At 39.2% G+C, this 20,583-nt stretch overlaps 1 protein-coding gene across 2 annotated transcripts in view; it reads right to left on the bottom strand.

Annotated features, from left to right (window-relative positions):
- Positions 1–822: 822 nt before the first annotated feature.
- Positions 823–20,583, bottom strand: part of LOC121299788 (protein mono-ADP-ribosyltransferase PARP8-like) — an 82,428-nt gene continuing 62,667 nt past the window's right edge. Inside the window, exons 12-26 of one of the 2 annotated variants that reach the window (XM_041227859.1) lie at positions 19,352–19,907; positions 18,690–18,743; positions 18,506–18,601; positions 13,761–13,853; positions 12,710–12,835; positions 12,463–12,528; positions 11,712–11,812; positions 11,305–11,353; positions 9,504–9,616; positions 8,053–8,125; positions 6,283–6,352; positions 5,784–5,860; positions 4,654–4,723; positions 4,474–4,558; positions 823–3,810 (exon numbers count right to left, since the gene is read on the bottom strand). In XM_041227859.1, coding sequence (XP_041083793.1) covers positions 3,708–3,810; positions 4,474–4,558; positions 4,654–4,723; positions 5,784–5,860; positions 6,283–6,352; positions 8,053–8,125; positions 9,504–9,616; positions 11,305–11,353; positions 11,712–11,812; positions 12,463–12,528; positions 12,710–12,835; positions 13,761–13,853; positions 18,506–18,601; positions 18,690–18,743; positions 19,352–19,907 — 1,732 coding nt within the window. In that variant the 3' untranslated portion in view covers positions 823–3,707. The remainder of the gene's footprint in view (positions 3,811–4,473; positions 4,559–4,653; positions 4,724–5,783; positions 5,861–6,282; positions 6,353–8,052; positions 8,126–9,503; positions 9,617–11,304; positions 11,354–11,711; positions 11,813–12,462; positions 12,529–12,709; positions 12,836–13,760; positions 13,854–18,505; positions 18,602–18,689; positions 18,744–19,351; positions 19,908–20,583) is intronic. The other variant, XM_041227867.1, reaches the window with a different exon arrangement.

Here is a 20,583-nt window from a genome sequence, read left to right as displayed (position 1 = left end):
TCTTCCGGGACCATCTTCCTCTGAGGGGCGGCTCCCCGAGTCATAACCCTTCTGTTTCCTGTCTTCGGTTGCTAGGTCTTTGGCCCTGGGCTCATGTCGGCATCGCTGCCCACAGTCAGTGACCACTTTCTGTATCCTGTCTTCGGTTGCTGGGTCCTTCGCCCCTGGGCTCGTGTCGGCATCGCCGCCCTCGGTCAGTGACCATCTTCTATCCTAGCTTCCATGTCCAGCTTTGCTGGTCTGCTACTAGAGTGGGCCTCGCCTGCTCTTCTATCCTAGGTCTGGTCCTTTCTAGCCAGCACTCTGTCCTACTAACCGCTCCCTTCTGCTTCTTCTGCTCTATCTCTACCCCCAGCTAACGCGTCGTGAAATGTACAATAAAACACTCAACTTTTTAAAAATGTCTTTTACACATTTAATGATTTTGTCAGTATGAATGTTGCTTTATCAATGCCGTCAGTGTATTTGTCAGTGCTGTATTAAAAATTAAATCCTGCAGTAAAGATAACTACACCTCCATATCCTGCTGCTGCACATATTTTATATCATCAGCAAGACATTTATGGAAACAAAAAATTCTGCATCAATCAGGAACATATTTCTCTTGAAGTACTGCAATAATTAAAGTCTTGCATTCAGCTAGATGTTTTCTGCTGCAGTGTGGGTGAATTCATCATTTGACATCAAAGGGGTGCTTAAAATAAAATCGTTTTTCTTGCTAAATAAGGCATTTTCTCTCATGACGAACATGTGATACTGAATGTCACAAAGGCTCATATGCGAAGGTTTCAGTAATATTTACAGACCCACATAGTTCTTAATCAAATCTGAATTTATTGAAAGTAAACATTTACAGAAGCTACTATTTTCATCACTAGTAAAATGCCAGAAAAGCTGATTTGTTTGCAAAAGAAAGCAAAAGCTGTAAAAACTGAATACAGAAAATATTTGTCCTGCGTGTTTTGTGGCAGTATTTACATTATATACAGTCCTGTCATGCATTGCCATTACTCTGCTTCTAAGGCACCGAAGGCTAAATAGCAGTTCTATATATGCAGAAAATACAAAAAATATTGTTAAATAAATGTTGAGTAAAGAAAAAATAAAAGTGGATTAGCTTTGCAATGTGAATGATGGCAGTCTAAACCAGGGTATATCCTGCTGAATGTAGGATTGCTCTATTTCAACCTAGCCCAAGATTTGGCCAAAGCACATATTGGCATAACACCCAGTTCAGTGAAGAAAATGAGATCACCCTTTTTGTTGTTTGTTTCTGTGTGTAGGTTTTTTTCATTCCTAATTTTTAAACACTTAAGTGTTTTTATTGTATTTTTTCCTTTAAGATATGTAACTTAATATGTAACTTCTGTGGATATGTGACTTTAATGCTAGTAGCCATTTGGTTTGTTTTTTTATTCAAGCACAGAACATGGACGAGTAGAATGCAGAAAGGAATGGTCATTGTTTTCTGCATATTTTACAGTTAATTAAAGCCAGAATTACTGCCTTTCTGATAAGAGGACAGATTTGTTTTTCTGTTTGTTTTTTCTTTTTTTTTTTTTTTTTTTTTGGGGGGGGGGGGGGTAGATTAGGTCTGTTTAGTATACACATTCCTCCTTTTGACAAATAAACAATTGTATTCCATTTCTCATTAAAAGATCGTTCATCACTGTACATTTCTGGTCAATTACTTTTACATTTAAAGAGTCTACCCTCTTTTCGTAATTATAAAAGTTTAACATGCTGGTTATAAAATCAGAATTGTACACACAAGCCCAGGCATCTAGAAGGCAAATGCTGTGAGGTGCATCTGTTAAACAATATTAGATATTTTATATACAGTATAGTGTTTGAAAATAGAAAAATAATCCTTAGCCAGGATAAAAGTTCTATTTAAAAAATCCAAACCATCAATAGTTTTCCCATTGGACAGACCAGTGTACAGAAAGATGCAGCTTCGGACGTGTTTTACTAATCAGTTAGAAAAGCTTTTCCACCCAGCTCCTAATTCAATATGTGGATGTGCCCTGGTTTAAACTGACACCCAGCAGTCTGTCTGAGCCGTGCACAGCACGAGAGCTGCTGCAGCAGTGCAGAGACATTCATTTCACAGACATCTCTGCTTTTGCCTAAATGTGAACACTCTAAATATAAAATAAATGCTGGTAGAAAGCGTGGTAGGATAAAATCAAGTTTGTTGTACCATAGTTGTACTGTATATACTTGTAATAATGGAATGTACTACCCAATTCAATTGTTTGATTCATTAAAAAAAAAAAAAAAAGCTACATTCTAAAGCAGACAGGATGAATGGCTTTATAAAGTTTAATTTTAAAAGCTCATTATTATTATTATTGTTATTATTTGTGCACATTTAATAACAGTAAAAGGATAAACAAGATGTTTACTCTTGCAGTGGTCCAATGAGTGCTGGATGTTTAGGATTGTGTAAATAAATAAATAAAGTAAAGCACATTTTAACCCAGTACTGACAGGTCCCATAACTGATTAGTATTATTACTTTAACACAATATGTTCCAAACACTGGTTTCAGTAAAATTAACTTAAAAAAAAAAAAGCAATTTAGACTGTTACCCGAAAGCTGCATTTGACAATACAGAGATAAGGTCTGTTTACCAGCAGGAATTGTATTTATTGCTAGTCAGACATTTTCAAACTACAGTAGCAACTGATTCACTGAGCACCTTTGGGGTTGACAATGACAGCAATTTGGCACCTGTACAACACAAATAGTCCCAAATTATTGTGCTGGTATTTTATTTCAGAAAGAGGGCAGGGTGGAAATGTATTCACAAAGAGGTAGGCCACTAGAACTGTTTTTCTGCTTGCTGTGCTGGTTCAACTGCTTGTTGTGTATCTGGTTCTTCTATTACTGTAGGTGTGCAAGTTAAGCAGTGTTCCATTAGGAATTCTGATAATGGAATGCATGGATTTTGCTAAAAAGTAATTTTGTAGTAAGTTCTGTGGTTTAGATACTATGTAGCATTAATGGTAATTTTAAATCAAGCACATATTCACACCTTTAGGATCATGACATGTACTCTGTTGTAATTTAAGAATGCACAAGCCTTACAAAGTGAACAGGAAGGGCTAGTATTGGGCATCTTGTTACAAAGGAAAGAGAAACATTTTCCTGCAGAGAAACTCAAAGCCTCGTTAAATCCAAACGACTACATTTATATGTTCAAAATCAGAAAAAAAAAACAAAAAAATACAGTTCAATTTCAAAGTTAGCTAAACAATATTGAGAAAAGTAGCTAATATTTACTCAGATTGGCAAGCCCTGGCTAGTGATGAATTGAGTCATTGTGTTTATAAACTTTGAAGCAAAATGTTATTGTCTAAATAACAATGAGCAATCGTTTCAAATGAAATACCTCTTGGGATAGAAACAGTGTAGCTCTTGTGTATGTTTTCTTTTTAAAAGATATTTTAAATGTTCAATAGTGAGTTAGTTGAATATTAAAAATAGGATCAATGCACTCATTTCAGCTCAAAATCCAGCTTTGAGAGCGAGTGGATTGTGTGTTTTCAGGCAGCACCATCAATAATATATTGCTGGTCTGGTTGCCTATAACTCGGGAGTATCTCCTTGTGGATGCTGGGGTCCTGTGTGTTTATCATTAGGGTTAGGGTTTTGAATTGTATGTTTTCGGGCAGCATCATCAATAATATCCTGCATCTCCTTATCCAGTAGCGGTCTGGTTGCCTATAACTCGGAGTATCTCCTTGTGGATGCTGGGGTCCTGTGTGTTTATGCTTGTGTCTCCCACCTGGCCATCTTCATACCTGCAACACAAAGAAAGGGCAGTTAGCACAGTTATCCATTGCTGGGTTTATGGGTACAGTTCACATAAATCTCATCAGTTTAGAAAGGGTTGATGGCATTGTAATGATTAGTGATTCTGGAATTTAAAACATACCATACTTGTTGTTTATCCTCTCCTTACAAAGTTCTGGATAACAATCCAGAATGTTTTGATATTTTTTATTCACGGGGTCACTAATCTGGCATACAACATGATCTAAACCATGGCTGGTCTAACTACCCTGCCTTAACGTCACAGTCTTAATACCCCCATATTTTAATGACCCCGATCTCTCCATTGTTCCACGTTACCTACAAACACTCCCAGTGCCACCCAGAAATGTTATGTACCCCAAAGAGGTTGTCTGGTGGGCCAGTATTTACTGTCAGAATACTGTCCAACAGCTAATGGACACCCCTTCAGTACTGGCCTGTCTATCTTAGTACATGATTTTATATAAATAAACTCAAGTCAATAAACTTCTCTGTCAACTTCTACACATCTAGATTAGAATGAATGACGAGTGTGATTCTAAACACTAGAGGCATTACTGGAGTTCACCTTGCAGTGAAATGACCTACAAAATCCTGATTATTCTGTCATGAAAAAGATGAATAAACTGCAGTAATGTAGCTGTACTTACACAAAGAAAAATCGCGTACAGACGTGATCTGTGTTCGGAACTACCCAGATATCCCCGTGCTTGTGCAGATCAGGAGAAGTAATAACTGCATGAGAATTAATACAACAATATATTCAATTAGGTTTGTATAACATTCAACGCCTTTACAAATATAATAAAAAAGACTGTTCACAAACATACCTTCGCATAAGGCTATGCACTTCAAGTTACGACTTTGCAGAAACTGTGGCTGTTGTCCTTTTTTCTGTGACTGGATGGGATGAAAGCAACAGAGGTGTCAAGTAAGAAATTTCAGCTCAGCTTCAAACCCGAATGGCAATGGAAACCAATGTTCCACCACAAAGTGTCATTATATCTGAAAATAGCTTTTTTTGCTAAATGAGGATTTGGACTAAGGAGCTCAAACTGAGTCAAGTCCTTTGAACACAATCTGCAAGCAGGGACTGGGTATATTATAAAACAATGTATTTTTTAATTAGGGGAGAGTACTGAATGTTTGGACCAGTGGTATTCAACTGATGGTTCTCCCATTGAAATTGCGAAAACGCAAACAAAAAGGTGTGGGACAGTGTAATTAAAAAGATGTATTTTCACTTAATACACTGGATCTGCCAGCTGTACTGTGAAGAGTGTTAGATGCAAGCAGTACTTTGCTTTAAACAGGGAATTGAAATTAAACTTATTTCGCAAGGAAATGCATCCTTTGGCAGAGATAGAAGGAATTACAGGAATTACAATTACTTTTAAGGACCATTTTAAGGCATAAGCTAGGTAGGGAAGGGATGTAGGTAGGGATGTGGGTAGGGAAGGGTGGTGTATGGTAGGGATGTGGGTAGGGTAGGGTATGGATGTGGGTATGGTAGAGATGTAGGTAGGGTACAGTAGGGGTGTAGGTAGGGTGGGGTAGGGTAGGGATGTAGGTAGAGTAGGGATGTGGGTAGAGTAGGGATGTGGGTAGGGTAGGGATCTAGGTAGGGTGGGGTACGGATGTAAGTAGGGTAGGGATGTAGGTAGGGTAGGGATGTAGTGGGTTGAGTTAGGTCTGAGAGGGGTAGCGTAAGGCTGTAGGTAGGGTAGGGAAGTAGGTAGGTAGGTGCTTGATCTCAAATCTCAAAAGTACATCCCATGTACTGGGACAAGTCGATTTTAACTGCTTTACTGAAACGCAGCCAAAAAATAACCAAATGCATTTGTGTTTGAATTTCAAACCCTTGCAAACGATCATTAGATCAGCTTTCTTTCATAAACTGTGAATCAAGGATTTATAAAGTGAAACAGGCGGCAGTATGAATGCAGTGGTGTCTGCTGACCTGTAGAGTGGCACTGGTCTTGCTGTTTGAAGCAGTTTCGTCCTTAGAAGCTGCTTTCTGCTGCTTTTTGTTCATCCCTGGAACAAACAAGTACACAGTCATCTTATCAAACAGGAGATTTGTAGTTATGTTTTTTAAGGATTTCTATCCATAGACCCAATATATCTTTTAAATGCAGTTCAGTCTATCAGGAGCACTCAAACTGCAAAATGGAAAACAGTTTCCTTTTCTTTCCTTACCCCTTCCCCCCTACCCCATATTCCGAAATTCAAAAAGGGGTTACTTTAAAACAATTTCAGACAGCTTAATATTGGCAAGTTACTCCCAAAAGGCAGCATGTAGACATTACCCTGTAACATGTTTTATCTGTTTTGAAATTAATAAAAAATACAACAATACAAATTTGATGTGCAGCACGGTTAATTTCTGTGCATGCATTAGAATCTCACAATGTTTTATTTATTCAATACTTGGTGGAGTGTTGCATTATAATACTAACCTGAGTAACCAAAGGAAATGCTTGACATTGGGCTGAGATATATTCCACTACCGTAGATGGCACCATGGAGCTACACAAACAAATTGCAACATTCCAATTAGTCATCTTCATGTTGATCATGTACACATTTATCTTGCAAATTAAAGTACTGTAATGACAAATGCTCACATAAAACATATCAGGGTTTCCCTAAGGTCTTTATTTTCCTGCCCAGTGCTGTGCAGCAAGTTCCCCTCCTGTTGAACAGTGGCTAGGATCTCACTTACTCTCACACCCTATTCAGGCCAGAGAAATGCTGTATGTGATCATGTCGGGTTCACTATCAGTGTGGGAGAGCTACAGTCCTAACCATCAAGCATACGGACCCCATTCACAAAACCTTTAGTACTGTTTTTTGAAAAATGAACAGTAAACTTCTCAACTCCAGACTTGATTTACTTCAATGAATTAAAAACATTCCTATGTTGTGAGACAGAAAGGTGTATTTGGAAACACCGCCCAGGTGTCCAGTTTTATTTTCCTTCTACAATGATTTATTTTAGTCCGCAGAGGGCGCTGCGGTCCGTGGCCTGAATACTGCCAACAGTAAACAGGACCACGGGTTTACCAATTCAGGTACAGAGTCCAGTGCACATGCAAGTGCTCAAAAATAATAACGACAACAAAAGGCACAAGAAAAAGGAAAAAAAAAACACAGTAATAAAACTACAAAATAAAGGTGTTGCACTCGGCAGCGGTACCCCGACCGTCGCTAACCGCACGGCCCAGGTCTCCGTCCTACACTGCTGTGCTCCCTTCACCTATACACACTAATCGGGGGCTGCCCAAGTTTTTCCCCGCTACAAAAATAATATTTATTTTCTGTTTTTCTTTAATCAATTATTTACTTATTTCGCTCGCTCTTCTCCGGCCGTGCTCGGTCCCGCAGCAGAGCTTCCGCCAGCTGGCTGGCTCATTTCGTCTCTGAGGGGGCAGACCCGAGGGAACCCTAGAGCGTCATTTTATTAGTGCAGCAACCCCCCAAAGCCCGCCCCTCAGAGAGGGGGAAAACCAACACACCCTCTTTCCCACCTCTCCGTGTCAATGCTGTGACTGACAGGCGGATATTGAAGGGCTGCTGCCCTCTTCCCGCAGCACTACGAATGTTCTCAGAGAGTCAGCGCAGGTCTCCCCAGTTACAGTTGCATATTTGGGTATCTCTCCATCTCTTTCACACATGCCAGTACTTATATACTAAATATTATTATTTTATTTTCCTGCTTTTCTGCACATATTGCTGGGAAAATGAGGTGCAAAATCTGTTTGCTACGGTGATCTGTATGTTGTACAACACAGTATCTGTGTATCTCAGCAAGCAAACTGAAAAATAATGACGCAAAGATTAAACTCCTTACTTTCATCATTCCTGCTCGTGTCATACAGTAATTGCTTCCGTACTGTGTGCGTTGTGACCTTGTCTGCTTGCTTGAAGATATTTACTATGCGAATTCCTTGTCCAGCCCCTAACTGGTACACACTTCAGTGTCGATGCTCACTGTGCACAAATATTAACTGCAGCACCACATTTAAGAATATCGCAAATCATCATCAAAAAAAAAAAAAAAAAAAAGTAAATGCAATGGGAGAAGTCCCTACATAACATTTAACACCCTAACTGATATGACACACACTTTTTCTTACGCAAGGATCCATCCTTGTACTAACCCACACAGGGCTTACTATGCAATATAATAGTCTACTTTGTAATAATGTAACTAGCTGTTTCATTACCTGCAGCCTTGTATTGGATGCCACAACTAAACCATTCCTCAGGATTGAGTGCCAGTTCTCTATGTGTGAACCACTAAAAAAGGAATAAAACCATCATTACATTACAATCTCTACATTCCTACAATCCATTATGATTAATAATAATTCACATCAAGGACAGTACTCCTAATGAGCATGCAAGGAGCCATGTAAGAGTGGTGCTATTTAACATGGGAGCTATCCAGAGGAAGGACAAAAAGCAGAAGCACCAACCATAAGTAGCAACAAAATGTTTGCCTTGCTAAATCTGCACAGTAATTTAGCAGTTGTGCCATGCTTTTCCTGTGATTATACAATCAATGTACATTGGTTTGCCATGTTTCTTATATTCTTTACTATACCCCTATGGGCTTTACACTGCTTAACCTTGTTTTATTACACTTTCCTATGCTGTCATGGTCCTCTTTTATAAGGGAGTTCCTCCTCATATGAATGACACATGTTTGCTGCAGGTCTGTATATGCCTGCACTCAGACTGAATCTCAACATGTTGGGGTAGAACATGCATGTTCACTTGTTTGTCACTGAAATACACAAGTAAAAAGAGCATGCATGTATTTTGCAAAACAGCACCCGTGGTTGTGAAATGAGATGCAATGCTGACAAGAGATCAGGGTGAATCCAACATGACTCTTCACAGTCAGTAGTCAGCTGTTTGTGGGCAGCTGTATGAGCAGTATGGAAAAGCTGTAGCTCCCAGTTGCAAATCAGTTTCAGTAACGATGGGAAAGACATAATCAGACTGCCCACGGTGGTCCTACAGTATATACACCCTACTGACTGTTATGGTATGTGTTTCCATATCTTTGTCCAAGCACTGTATATTTCCCAGTTCATCACCAGTAACCATGGAAGGCAGTTGGTCCTTCAATACAAATACATGTTTTTATTATTTGTTATACTACATACAGCTATGGCCAAACATTTTGTATCACCTTATAGAATATTTATTTTTGTATTTAGTCAATTAGCAGGCGCTTTTATCCAGATCGACATACAGAGACCTGGGGATCTCATCCGAATCAAACCTGTTGAATAATGTTACGTTAACATATTGAATTACATAACACTGTGGAGTTTTCCAAATATGAAAAACTGACACATTAAAAGCATGACATTTCAAAATCTAATATGAAATACTGTACTACTATTATGGCTTCCAGTAGTCTTTTGCAATATCATTTTGTAGTTTCTTCGATTATATGTTAAATAAAATATCTAAGTACTTTTTTTTTAAATTAATGTCTTAATCCTATAATTATAGGTGATGCCATACCTGGCCATAGCTGTACATATATCATGCTTACACATCTGTGAATGATGGTAATAGTGCAGGAAGCAGCTGATTAATACATAATGAAGTGCATTAGTTGGACGCACAGGCATTGCACCACATTGGAAGTTACACCTACTGGAATGCGAAGGTACTTCCAAAGAGTTTTTTGGCAGCTCTGAAGTTGGATTCTTTGGCGGGCGGACTGCTAAGCAGAAGGAACTGGTGTGGGGTGTGCATGAACTTCAGTTGCTGTCAAACAAGAAACTGGGTATGTTAATCTTGTCACTGTTATTTATAGCAGGGCTCTCTTCAAACCACATCACTTGTGACTTCACACTCGTACTTATAGCAATTAAAAACACATTTGACTGAAAACCAAATTAGCTGTGACTTTTTCACAGTAACAGCAGGGTCTTGAGACAGCAAAGGGTTCTGTAATGAAACCTCAGGGAAAACTGAAGTTAAACATGAATATTCATAAGCTTCCCCTGCACTACTTACTGTTCTAAATATACTGCTAAAAAATAGTCAAGAAAAAACAAGTTGACTGGGATGAGTTTCAAGAAAAGTTAAAACGGTTGTGGTTCATATCTGAGGCTGCTGTTTGCAGGAGGGTCGACTCATTGCTCACTGACATCTGTACCTGCTAAGTTGTTGCTGAGTGTTATGTTTTATGATTGAGTATGTTTTTTTTTTTTTTTTTTACTTATTTTTTTACTTGTATTTGATGTGTTTTAATGGTGTTGTGAGCCTCTTGCCAGCTCGTCTTTGTAAATGAGAATTTGTTATCAATGACTCATCTGGATAAGTAAAGGTTTTGATTGATTTATTGTTTGGGGATTTTTTTGCATGTTGATGTATTGATGTTGAATGCATTTTTCTGACTTGTTTTTTGGACTGTTTATTGAGATTCTACTGCATTGTACAGAGATCGTTCCATGACCCTGACTGGCTACGATCCCGGAGCTCTGAGGTTCTGTTATAATATCCTATCCAGACCTAACGGAACAATCCAGTTATTACATTTTCAATTATTATTGTCCTGCATAACAGTACTTCAGAAGTGTTCATGATCAGGATGTTTGAAACAACCCCCTCGACCCCACTGGCCCTCCAGCTCAATCAAGGGAGGATTCTGAAGATTCACACCACACGGTGTCCCCATACAGCCCTGACTGCTCTCAGATCACTGCAAACAGCATGGTGTCCCCATACAGCCCTGACTGCTCTCAGATCACTGCAAACAGCATGGTGTCCCCATACAGCCCTGACTGCTCTCAGATCACTGCAAACAGCATGGTGTCCCCATACAGCCCTGACTGCTCTCAGATCACTGCAAACAGCATGGTGTCCCCATACAGCCCTGACTGCTCTCAGATCACTGCAAACAGCATGGTGTCCCCATACAGCCCTGACTGCTCTCAGATCACTGCAAACAGCATGGTGTCCCCATACAGCCCTGACTGCTCTCAGATCACTGCAAACAGCATAGTGTCCCCATACAGTCTTGACTGCTCTCAGATCACTGCAAACAGCATGGTGTCCCCATACAGCCCTGACTGCTCTCAGATCACTGCAAACAGCATGGTGTCCCCATACAGCCCTGACTGCTCTGAGATCACTGCAAACAGCTTGCAGTCCTCAAGGTGCAAACAGAAGAATCACTTATTAACTAGGACACCCAGACTGAACAACTACCTGCCTGAAGAGATCCATCATTCTGTGTGCTTCTGCCTGTCCAATAGAGTTTTCAGTGATGCATGTTACTGAAAGGGAATGCAGAGTTTACTCACTCTGTTCACTGATGCGTGTTACTGAATGGGAATGCAGAGTTTACTCACTCTGTTCACTGATGCGTGTTACTGAATGGGAATGCAGAGTTTACTCACTCTGTTCACTGATGCGTGTTACTGAAAGGGAATGCAGAGTTTACTCACTCTGTTCACTGATAGTTTTACAATGTGGGATCTGTTGCTTGAAATGACCCTGGAAAAGGAAGGACATGAAGGAAAGGTTGGTCAACTGGAATGTGATCAAAAAGTGAGTCTGTTTCTGTTTAAACACACAGACATGTACCTAAGACAATAAGGATCACATTCAAACATTTATCTAAGAAAGTAAAGATCACATTCAAACACACAAACATGCATCTAAGAAAATAAAGATCACTTTCATAGTTTGTTATAACCCAACCCCCCCCCCCCAAAAAAAAACACTGATCTAAGATAACTACAGCAGTGTGCACATGTATTACAACACCCCATTGCTTCTGTAGTTTAGATTTGTTGTACATATGATGAAATCATATGAAGATACCTAGTCACTGTATTGAGCTGTACATTACCATTGTAAAAGTGGATGAGCCAAGGGATCGTGTTTGTCCATCTGCCTCTTGATTTCCAGGTAAGGTGCCTGTAGAAATGGGAGATAAACAGTTTTCTCCTTCTGTTAAGAAAAAAATGGCTCGTGTCAAAATTGTTTACACCTAAGCATTTGTACAATATAAAAGCACACTTTCTCCTCCTTTGCAGTGATATAAAAGGTAAACTATCTGTGTTATGGTAACATTGTTCTGGGGAGGGGGTGCACTTACAGTATTGTCAGACAAGCACCATACTTTATGCATTCTTACGTTTGTATATATTGTAATAATAATCAATAATCAATGGATGTTCAAATGTGTAATGGGATCATATCAATATTTTGAATGTCTTTTAAGAGCAGTATTTCTTCACTGTCTTTTAATGGAGGTATCCTTATTTTGTGCCAATGGTAAGAGGTCTTGTGATAAATACATTGTTCTAATTAAAGGCTGAAACAGTTTGACCTAAAAAAGGCAGTTTAAAATACAGAAGAACAAGGAAGCTACAATGGTTTCACCTGAGTCTTCTTTTCCAACAGCCTACTTTAGAAAACAACAGTAACACCTATTTCAGTAAACCTATAAACCACACTTTAGAAATTATTTCTTACAATAAAATTAACCTGGGTCATTTATGTATAAAATTTTATAAATAAATTTACCTGGGTCGTTTCTCTGATAGATGTAATGTATATACCAAACGTTATAAATAACTTCTTACAATAGAATGTACCTGGGTCATTTCTCTGATAGATGTTAGGCTATCCAGTGCTCTCATCACTCGCTCATAGTCCTTTTTCTGGTGTGAAAAGAAAAAGAAAAAAACTGTACCGAAATACCTTTTTAACAATAAGTGCATTGTGATTCAGACCCAGATGAAAAAATAAGAGAAGCAAAAAGCATGTCATATAATTATAACATCAACTGAAGACAGCGGACCCACACTTCAGAAAGTGGTTACTGACACAAGGATACCATACCCGCGGGTTAAAGGCCAGTGCCTGGGAATCATTAGGATCAACCACTGAAGGATATGGCTCAAAAATAACAACTTTTCTTGGGGACTCCAGTGCTGATCGACACATAGAAACCAGCAAATCCACAACCTGCAAAACAAATACAGAAATAAAGCGAGGATACAGAACTCACTCAATAAGGGCTCTGTTTTTAATCCCAATTAGGTGTAAGCTTATTATTTGAAGTATAGATTCTCTGTAGTTACAAGTGTAACAGATTCAATGCCATGCTTTAGTATATGAAACATGTTGCCACCCATCCATTATCATTTACCACTTAATCCTTTACAGGATTGCGGTGAGGCAGAGCCTAACCTGGCAGACACAGGGTGCAAGGCGGGACTACACCCTGGATGGGACGCCAGTCCATTGCAGGGCACCACACACACATAGCAATTTAGAGTGACCAATCAACCTGAACAGCATGTCTTTGGGAGGAAACTGGAGTGGCCAGAGAAAACCCATGCGAACACGGGGAGGACATGCAAACTCCACATAGACAGACCCCTAGGCTAGAATTGAACCTAGGACACTGGCGCTGTGAGGCAACAGCACTAACCACCACGCCACCGTGCCGCCCAACATGTTGCCACTAGGTGTGAAATGTAAAATCCTACAGTAGTTCATGTTTGCCAATCCTTTACTGTAATCATATAATAAAAAGCAACTTAAAAATCCCTTAACATCCAATAACATGCTTTTGAATCCTCCGTCCAGAGCACAGCTATGTAACACATCATGAATATATGTTTACTTAAATGCCATACACCATGATTGATAAAAGCATAGTGAAGTGCTTTAATGCATTATGAAAACATGTTAAAAAACAGGCCAGCATGGTACATGCATGCAGAAACAATGAAGAGCTTACCATGCACATTTACCAGGGTACACTTTTATTTGGATAATTACATTCTTCATAATAAACATTGTTATTGATTTGTGAAGTGTATGCCTAGTATGTAACACACACCCCACCCCCCCACTATCTAACAGTTTTGATTTCCTTATGCACCTGGGCTCCAGTAGCGATTTCATCTGCAGCTTCGTTCATTACTCCCAGTGTCTGGAAAGCAAAGACACACAGCTCCCGCTCACACACTGTGGGCTGCACAAAAGGAAAGAAAGGTAGCCATCTTAATAAACCTCCTGGATCTCCCCATTCAATCAGGCTCTCTCCCCCAGCATATACCTTATAAAACCAACAGGGATTTAGAATTGCAAAACTCACTTGAAAATGTTACTTACTTACCAAAAAGTGATCAAGTCTACAGTATAATTATTAAAAATAAGCTTTACAAACATGTTCTCGAACAGACATATACACACACACGTTTGCATGACTACATTTGTGGGGACTTCGCATTGACCCTCAATAAAACTCAACATAGGGTGAAAGTCGACAACAAACTAAATATTCTAACACTTATTTATTTTTTTGAAGGTAAATTTCATTCTTAAAAATGTATTTTGCAAAGTAGGGATGTCCGCACAGCATAGTTTTTTCAGGTGTTACTATCTTTGTGGGGACATTTTGTCTCCACATTGATAGTAATACCTGCCCACACACCCACAACACACACACACACACAAATAACTTTATAATAGCATTATTATAGTAACTCCACAGTAATTTCTCCAAATTTCTTTAAGCCTTCGACTCTGGAAGGTTAAACTGTATCTAGCTTGTAATGACTGCTGTGTGGGGCATGCTTAATTCTAACAATCTTTTAAAGTCAAACCAGTATTCTACTGTGTGTATTAGCAACATATCAACCACAGAGCAGATAACAATGGAAAGCTAATAACACTAACAATACAGAGACAACAACAAACCTAACAAATTCTTGAGCAGTGTGCAGACTTGTTGATTTCAATCTAGAAAGTGCTGTGTTATATACATGGCACAATAGCACATTCAATCTACACAGAACTGGCTTTAAAAACTGCCCAACACCTAGATAATGTGCAACGGTTCCTAGAGACGATTCACGAGGAAAGTAACATATAAAACGGCTCATCAACGTCTGATTGCTATACAATATTTGCTCAGCTGTAAGCTAAAATCAATCAAATTCTGCTCCTATAACAAAGGGTAGGTAAAGATTTAATGATAAGAATCATTTCTCCAATCTTTACACATTACATCCCATAATATCTAGTTCAGAAATAAAAAAAAAGAAAAGTTGTTTTGTTATAAACAGGGAGCCCTTAGAGTAGCTGTAGGGCTGGTGCTCACACAATCACTGGAACAAGACATTGCCAGCTGCTTGACACTTTTTCACTGTAAGCTCTATACAGACCTTTTGGAATTGCAATGCTTTTTTACAACATAAAATAGTTTAAGAGATCTGCTTCCTTCTTGGGGGTGATCTCCACAGCAGCACAGTACTGGTTTTCGGTACAAGCAACAGGAAACAGAAACTGCTGTGACCCAATTGTTTTGTGTTACGTAAAACAGGGATGTTGGTGGGTTGTTAGCCGCTTCAACTGTGAGTGTACTTTGTACACCTTTTTATAGTGGTTACTATCACAGAATAGTTCTGAGCTAAAATACTGATTTTGAATGTTTTTCGTTTTGTTTTGTTTTGTTTTGTTTTTTATCCCCCAATTTTTGTATGTTTATAGAAACCATTTCAACCACATATATTACATATATATATCTCGGTGGTCCTAAAGTTACATTTCAAACTGACAATGTCAAAATTAAAATGAAAACAAGCCTGTCGAGGACTGTCTGATCTCCACTTGCATATATTGAATCAACCACCATTTCTGTCCTGCATCTTTCAGTTGAAGCTTCTGATGGCGTGCAATGAAGTAATTGTAAATATAAGCTTATTATATTTCAGATTTCCCAGTGGAAAATTGCATTACTACACTGTGCGGATATAAAAGCAATATTATTCATTTCTACAGAACAGTGCAATTAATCTTGATTCAGTACTCCCAGGGCCAGGGAGGAGAACTGAATCCAAGATTCATCTTGCAAGGGGGGGAAGGGGGCCAAAGGCAAACGTCCCATATTCGGTACAAAGAATGCTCTTAGCGCTCGGCACAAGGTAAATAAACTGGATAATTCTACTATTGATTTCTGCATAAAAATGTCAAGTCAAATATAAATCTAATGCATTACAAGGTCAACTGTTGCCAGGGTTTAAAAAATGAACATTAAAACTGCATATATTGGTTTGTCATGTGTGTGTTCCCAGTTGCTGGTGCAGACATTAATATTTGTGCTCTCTCTGTGTGCAATCATAATCCTGAAATGCACTTTTCACATCCCAGTACTATGTTAGTAAAATATACAGCACAGCAGAGGAAGGCTCATCTCACATAAAGAGTGAATATGGTACTAATGCAAATTTTTCAGTAGTGGGCAAGCTGTTTGATGATAGCTCTGTGCTGAAACTGGGCTTCAGGTAAAGAGGGATGTAATTCATTTAGTTTCAAGTTTAGTGTGTGAATTACCAATTCATACTTAAAAGAGTGATTGCTTGGCTACTTTAATAGCCACAGTATAAATCTGGAGAGAGAGGAGACAGTATTCAGAGCTAGAAGGGCTTGGTAATGAAAGCTCTGTCTATCTGTTTGACAAACCCTGGGCTGGATGTTATACTTTGGACAGAGAAAGACATTTTTGTTTGTTTTTCTTTTGTGGTTCAAAATATCTTCATTGATTTTGACTCTGGCAATAAAAATGCACAAAACAGCACTTGAACCTAAAACCACTTGTGTCCCAGCTCTGTGAAAAGACAAAAACCACACCTGATTACATTGGCCTTCCACAGGGACATATTTCAAAGGTAGAATTTACTGGATATGCATAATTGATATCTTCTATTTTTGCTTCTCTCTGTTTGGCAAGAAAGCACACAGTTCTAATCTGATATTCATTCTATTATGAACTAAAGTTTAAATCAGTTTGTTTCAGTCTGTTTCCTACCAAGCCACTGCTTTATTAAAGAGTCTACATTTCTGAAGGAATCTACTATAGGATACAGACTTCTATTCTCAGATGTTTGAGACCATCTCGAATGTGGAATACTGTATGCATGCAGCAGCTGTGTGCTGCACAGGCTCTGCAAATCAAAATCTACACATCCACAGCTTTGAACATAAGGCTGGAGCACAGCGTTGCTGGCATACGTCTGGCATTTTAAAAAGCTATTTTATGGATCTTATTCTAGTGATGTCTTGCTGTGTTACCGTCTGAATGAGTGTCATGTTTCTGGATTAAGCTGTATTCTGCATTACTTTGCTATTCACTGCAGTATGAGACTATCAAAAGAGCAAGAACATTTGAAATGTACAGTTCAGTTACCAAATGAATGACATATTGCAAATGAACACGATTTATATTATGTTGCATCAGAATTAAAAGCAGTCAACATGGTATTTGTTTATAACCCTAAATAAAAAAAAATAATTAAAAAACTAGCCACTGTTTATATATAAAGATCTGAAAATGAAACTTGTTTTAATGCAACTAACATTGGAAAAGAACTACATGTCATAGGTTTCTCTTGTTTTCTAGCACCAGTCCAGCAAAAAACAAAAACAAGCTCTTGCAAATCTGTCTTTCCTTCTGCATGGAGATGTGCATTTCTGTCTGCTTCTGCATTTGGGATGTGCAGTTCTATTTTTGCTTCTGCATTGGGGATGTGCATTTCTGTCTTTCCTTCTGCATTGGGGATGTGCATTTCTGTCTGCTTATGCATTGGGGATGTGCATTTCTGTCGGCTTCTGCATTGGGGATGTGCAGTTCTATCTTTGCTTCTGCATTGGGGATGTGCATTTCTGTCTGCTTCTGCATTGGGGATGTGCATTTCTGTCGGCTTCTGCATTGGGGATGTGCAGTTCTATCTTTCCTTCGGCATTGGGAATGTGCAGTTCTGTCTGCTTCTGCATTGGGGATGTGCAGTTCTGTCTGCTTCTGCATTGGGGATGTGCATTTCTGTCTGCTTCTGCATTGGGGATGTGCAGTTCTGTCTGCTTCTGCATTGGGGATGTGCAGTTCTGTCTGCTTCTGCATTGGGGATGTGCATTTCTGTCTTTGCTTCTGCATTGGGGATGTGCAGTTCTATTTTTGCTTCTGCATTGGGGATGTGCATTTCTGTCTTTGCTTCTGCATTGGGGATGTGCAGTTCTATTTTTGCTTCTGCATTGGGGAGGTGCATTTCTGTATTTGCTTCTGCATTGGGGAGGTGCATTTCTGTATTTGCTTCTGCATTGGGGAGGTGCATTTCTGTATTTGCTTCTGCACTGGGGATGTGCAGTTCTATTTTTGCTTCTGCATTGGGGATGTGCATTTCTGTCTTTGCTGTTCACGCTTTTCTCCAAGATATATAGAGCATGCAATCAAAGATTTTTATAACTTGTAGAATAATGTTTTATAATACAGGTTGTGTGTGTGGAGGTAACACGCTTACAAAGTACAAACATTTAAAGCTGCCGACTCGACACTAACACGTGTCATCGAATTACTGACCTTAATCTCAGAAGCAGATGGTATTGGCCGAGGGTAGTAAATTGCCTGCACACATTTGCGGAAATAATATCTGTACCATGCCAACTGCTTGATAGGTAGTTCATCATGTCCCTAACTAACAATGTATTATTGGTTGCTACTGTCAGTCCTGATTGTCATGAATTAGGCCATGTGTTTCCATTAGATGAGAAAGTTCACTTTCACCCTCTAGTGCACGTATTAAAATGTCACAAATGAAAACGCACAATCTAAACAATGTGGCCACTTACTCTCAGCATAGGTCCATTCTGGAACACATGGGGCTCATCACAAACCACACAGTATTCATTCAGAACAGGAATCCTCTGCTCAGCATAGTCCATAGTCTAAAGAAAAAACACATTGAAAAATATCACAATTAAACAAAGTTTAACGCTTAAGAGAAAGTTGTTTGAGAAAATCGACTGTATTTACCTGGACAAGAAAGCCGCGATCCCTGACCGGGATTGACTTGGCCCCATAGTTTGGCTGTCAATGGAAGAGAAAAACATGTTACATGAACAGCATAGCTACTCTACTACTAGTTTGATACCAAGTGACAAACCACTTCTACTGGTAATACAGTGCAGTGTTAATCATAGCGTCCTTTCACATGCAACCCAGGAAACTATTAGCTAGCTGTATAAACTTAAAAGTCAGGTCCTGCATTCTACATAGAAGCCATGCCTAGCTGTCCAGTTGTTAATACACCCAGAAAAAGATCCATATCTAAGAATTACGCTAGTGCAGCAGAGGAAGGCTCATCTCATATAAGGATTGAATATGGTACTAATGCAAATTCTTCAGCACTGGGCAAGCTGTTTGACGATACCTCTAAATAGTTGTTTTTGAATATGCTAACTGTCAATAGCAATGAAACTGTCTATTTAAAAATACTGATTATAGTCTGAATGAAACACACATGCCAGTATCACTATCTATCATTGATGTGTGAAACTCCTCACTAGCCCCTCAGATGGAAACCACATGTAAAAATTGAATAGAACATTCTGAATATAGATGTATTTATTTTATTACTAATTTTGACCCCAGTGCAGTAAGAGGGCTAACAGTCCCAGCACTATGTGAGTACTTACACTGGGCTGGGAGGACAGAGCTGGTGCTAGCATGCCAATAAGCCCTGAGGTAAGAGAGAGTCGTCTGCCCTCAGGAGCAGGTTCTTTGAAGAGCTCAGTCTTGCCCACTTTGGTGCTGCTCGAGTAGGACCTGCTCAGCATCTTCTGGTGCTTCAGTCCATCCAGCTCCTCTGTCCTGAGAGTGCTGGAGCAAGATCTGCTCAACAGCCTGTGGGGTTTCAGGGAGCTGCTGTGCTCACATCGAGGGTCTCCAGAACACGACCTGGATAGAAGTTTATGAGGCTTCAAAGAGGCACAATCGTCCTGTTTCACCGAAGCAGAACAAGTCCGAGTCAGAAGCTTGTGGGGTTTCAAGGCTGCTGTCTGCTCAGCCCTTGGATCGCTGGATGAAGAGTGTCCCAGAGGTTTATGGGACTTGTTGACGCATCCATCCTCAGCCTTGACCATACTTGAGCAAGTTCTCCGCAGTAACTTGTGGGACTTTGGCACTCCATCTTGCTCTGGCTTCAGTTTGGATTTGCTCTTACCACATTCAGGAGGTGGGTAACTGGGAGACCTGCAATTCCATAGATTGTGATAGGAATCAACAGGGAATGAATTCAACATGGGGGTTGAGCACGTCTAACAGTATAATCTCTGCATTATAACCAGTGATAATATTTAGCAAATGCATCATTTAATGTCAACGATGTTGAATACTTTTCCTATATTAACTTGGCAGGGTCCTTTAATCAAGTTCAGTTTTGCACAACTATTACTGTAATAGTACTGTAAATAAACTCCTCTGTGTCTGTCGACTGCACCCCTTCCATACTTTTCACTTCTGTGAACTCTTCTTTATCACAAAGCAAACTGTATTGCGTTTGTAGTACAGGTTTTCCCACCACCTTGACAAAATGTAAAAGGATGTAAAACAAATATATAGGTGTGTTTGTTTTTTATTGCATAGCACCAGTCCAGCAAGAACTACCCAGGCTAGAACACAGCTGGACATTGCAGTAATTTCATGCATTTTTCCAGCTATGGACAAAGGTTTTGCAGCACCCTATACTATGAACTAATTTTGCTTCATAAAAGTCAAATGAAACCTGCTGATTAATGTTACATTAACATATGGAATTACATACCGCTTTGTAGTTTTTCATATACTTAACGAAAAACTGACAAAAAATGAAAAAGTTCAAAATTGAACATGAAATACTGTACTACTATTATGGATTCTGGTAGACTTT

This window comes from Polyodon spathula, chromosome 2, assembly GCF_017654505.1.
Source record: "Polyodon spathula isolate WHYD16114869_AA chromosome 2, ASM1765450v1, whole genome shotgun sequence".
Lineage (NCBI taxonomy): Eukaryota > Metazoa > Chordata > Actinopteri > Acipenseriformes > Polyodontidae > Polyodon > Polyodon spathula.
This window is presented reverse-complemented; position numbering and strand designations above follow the sequence as displayed.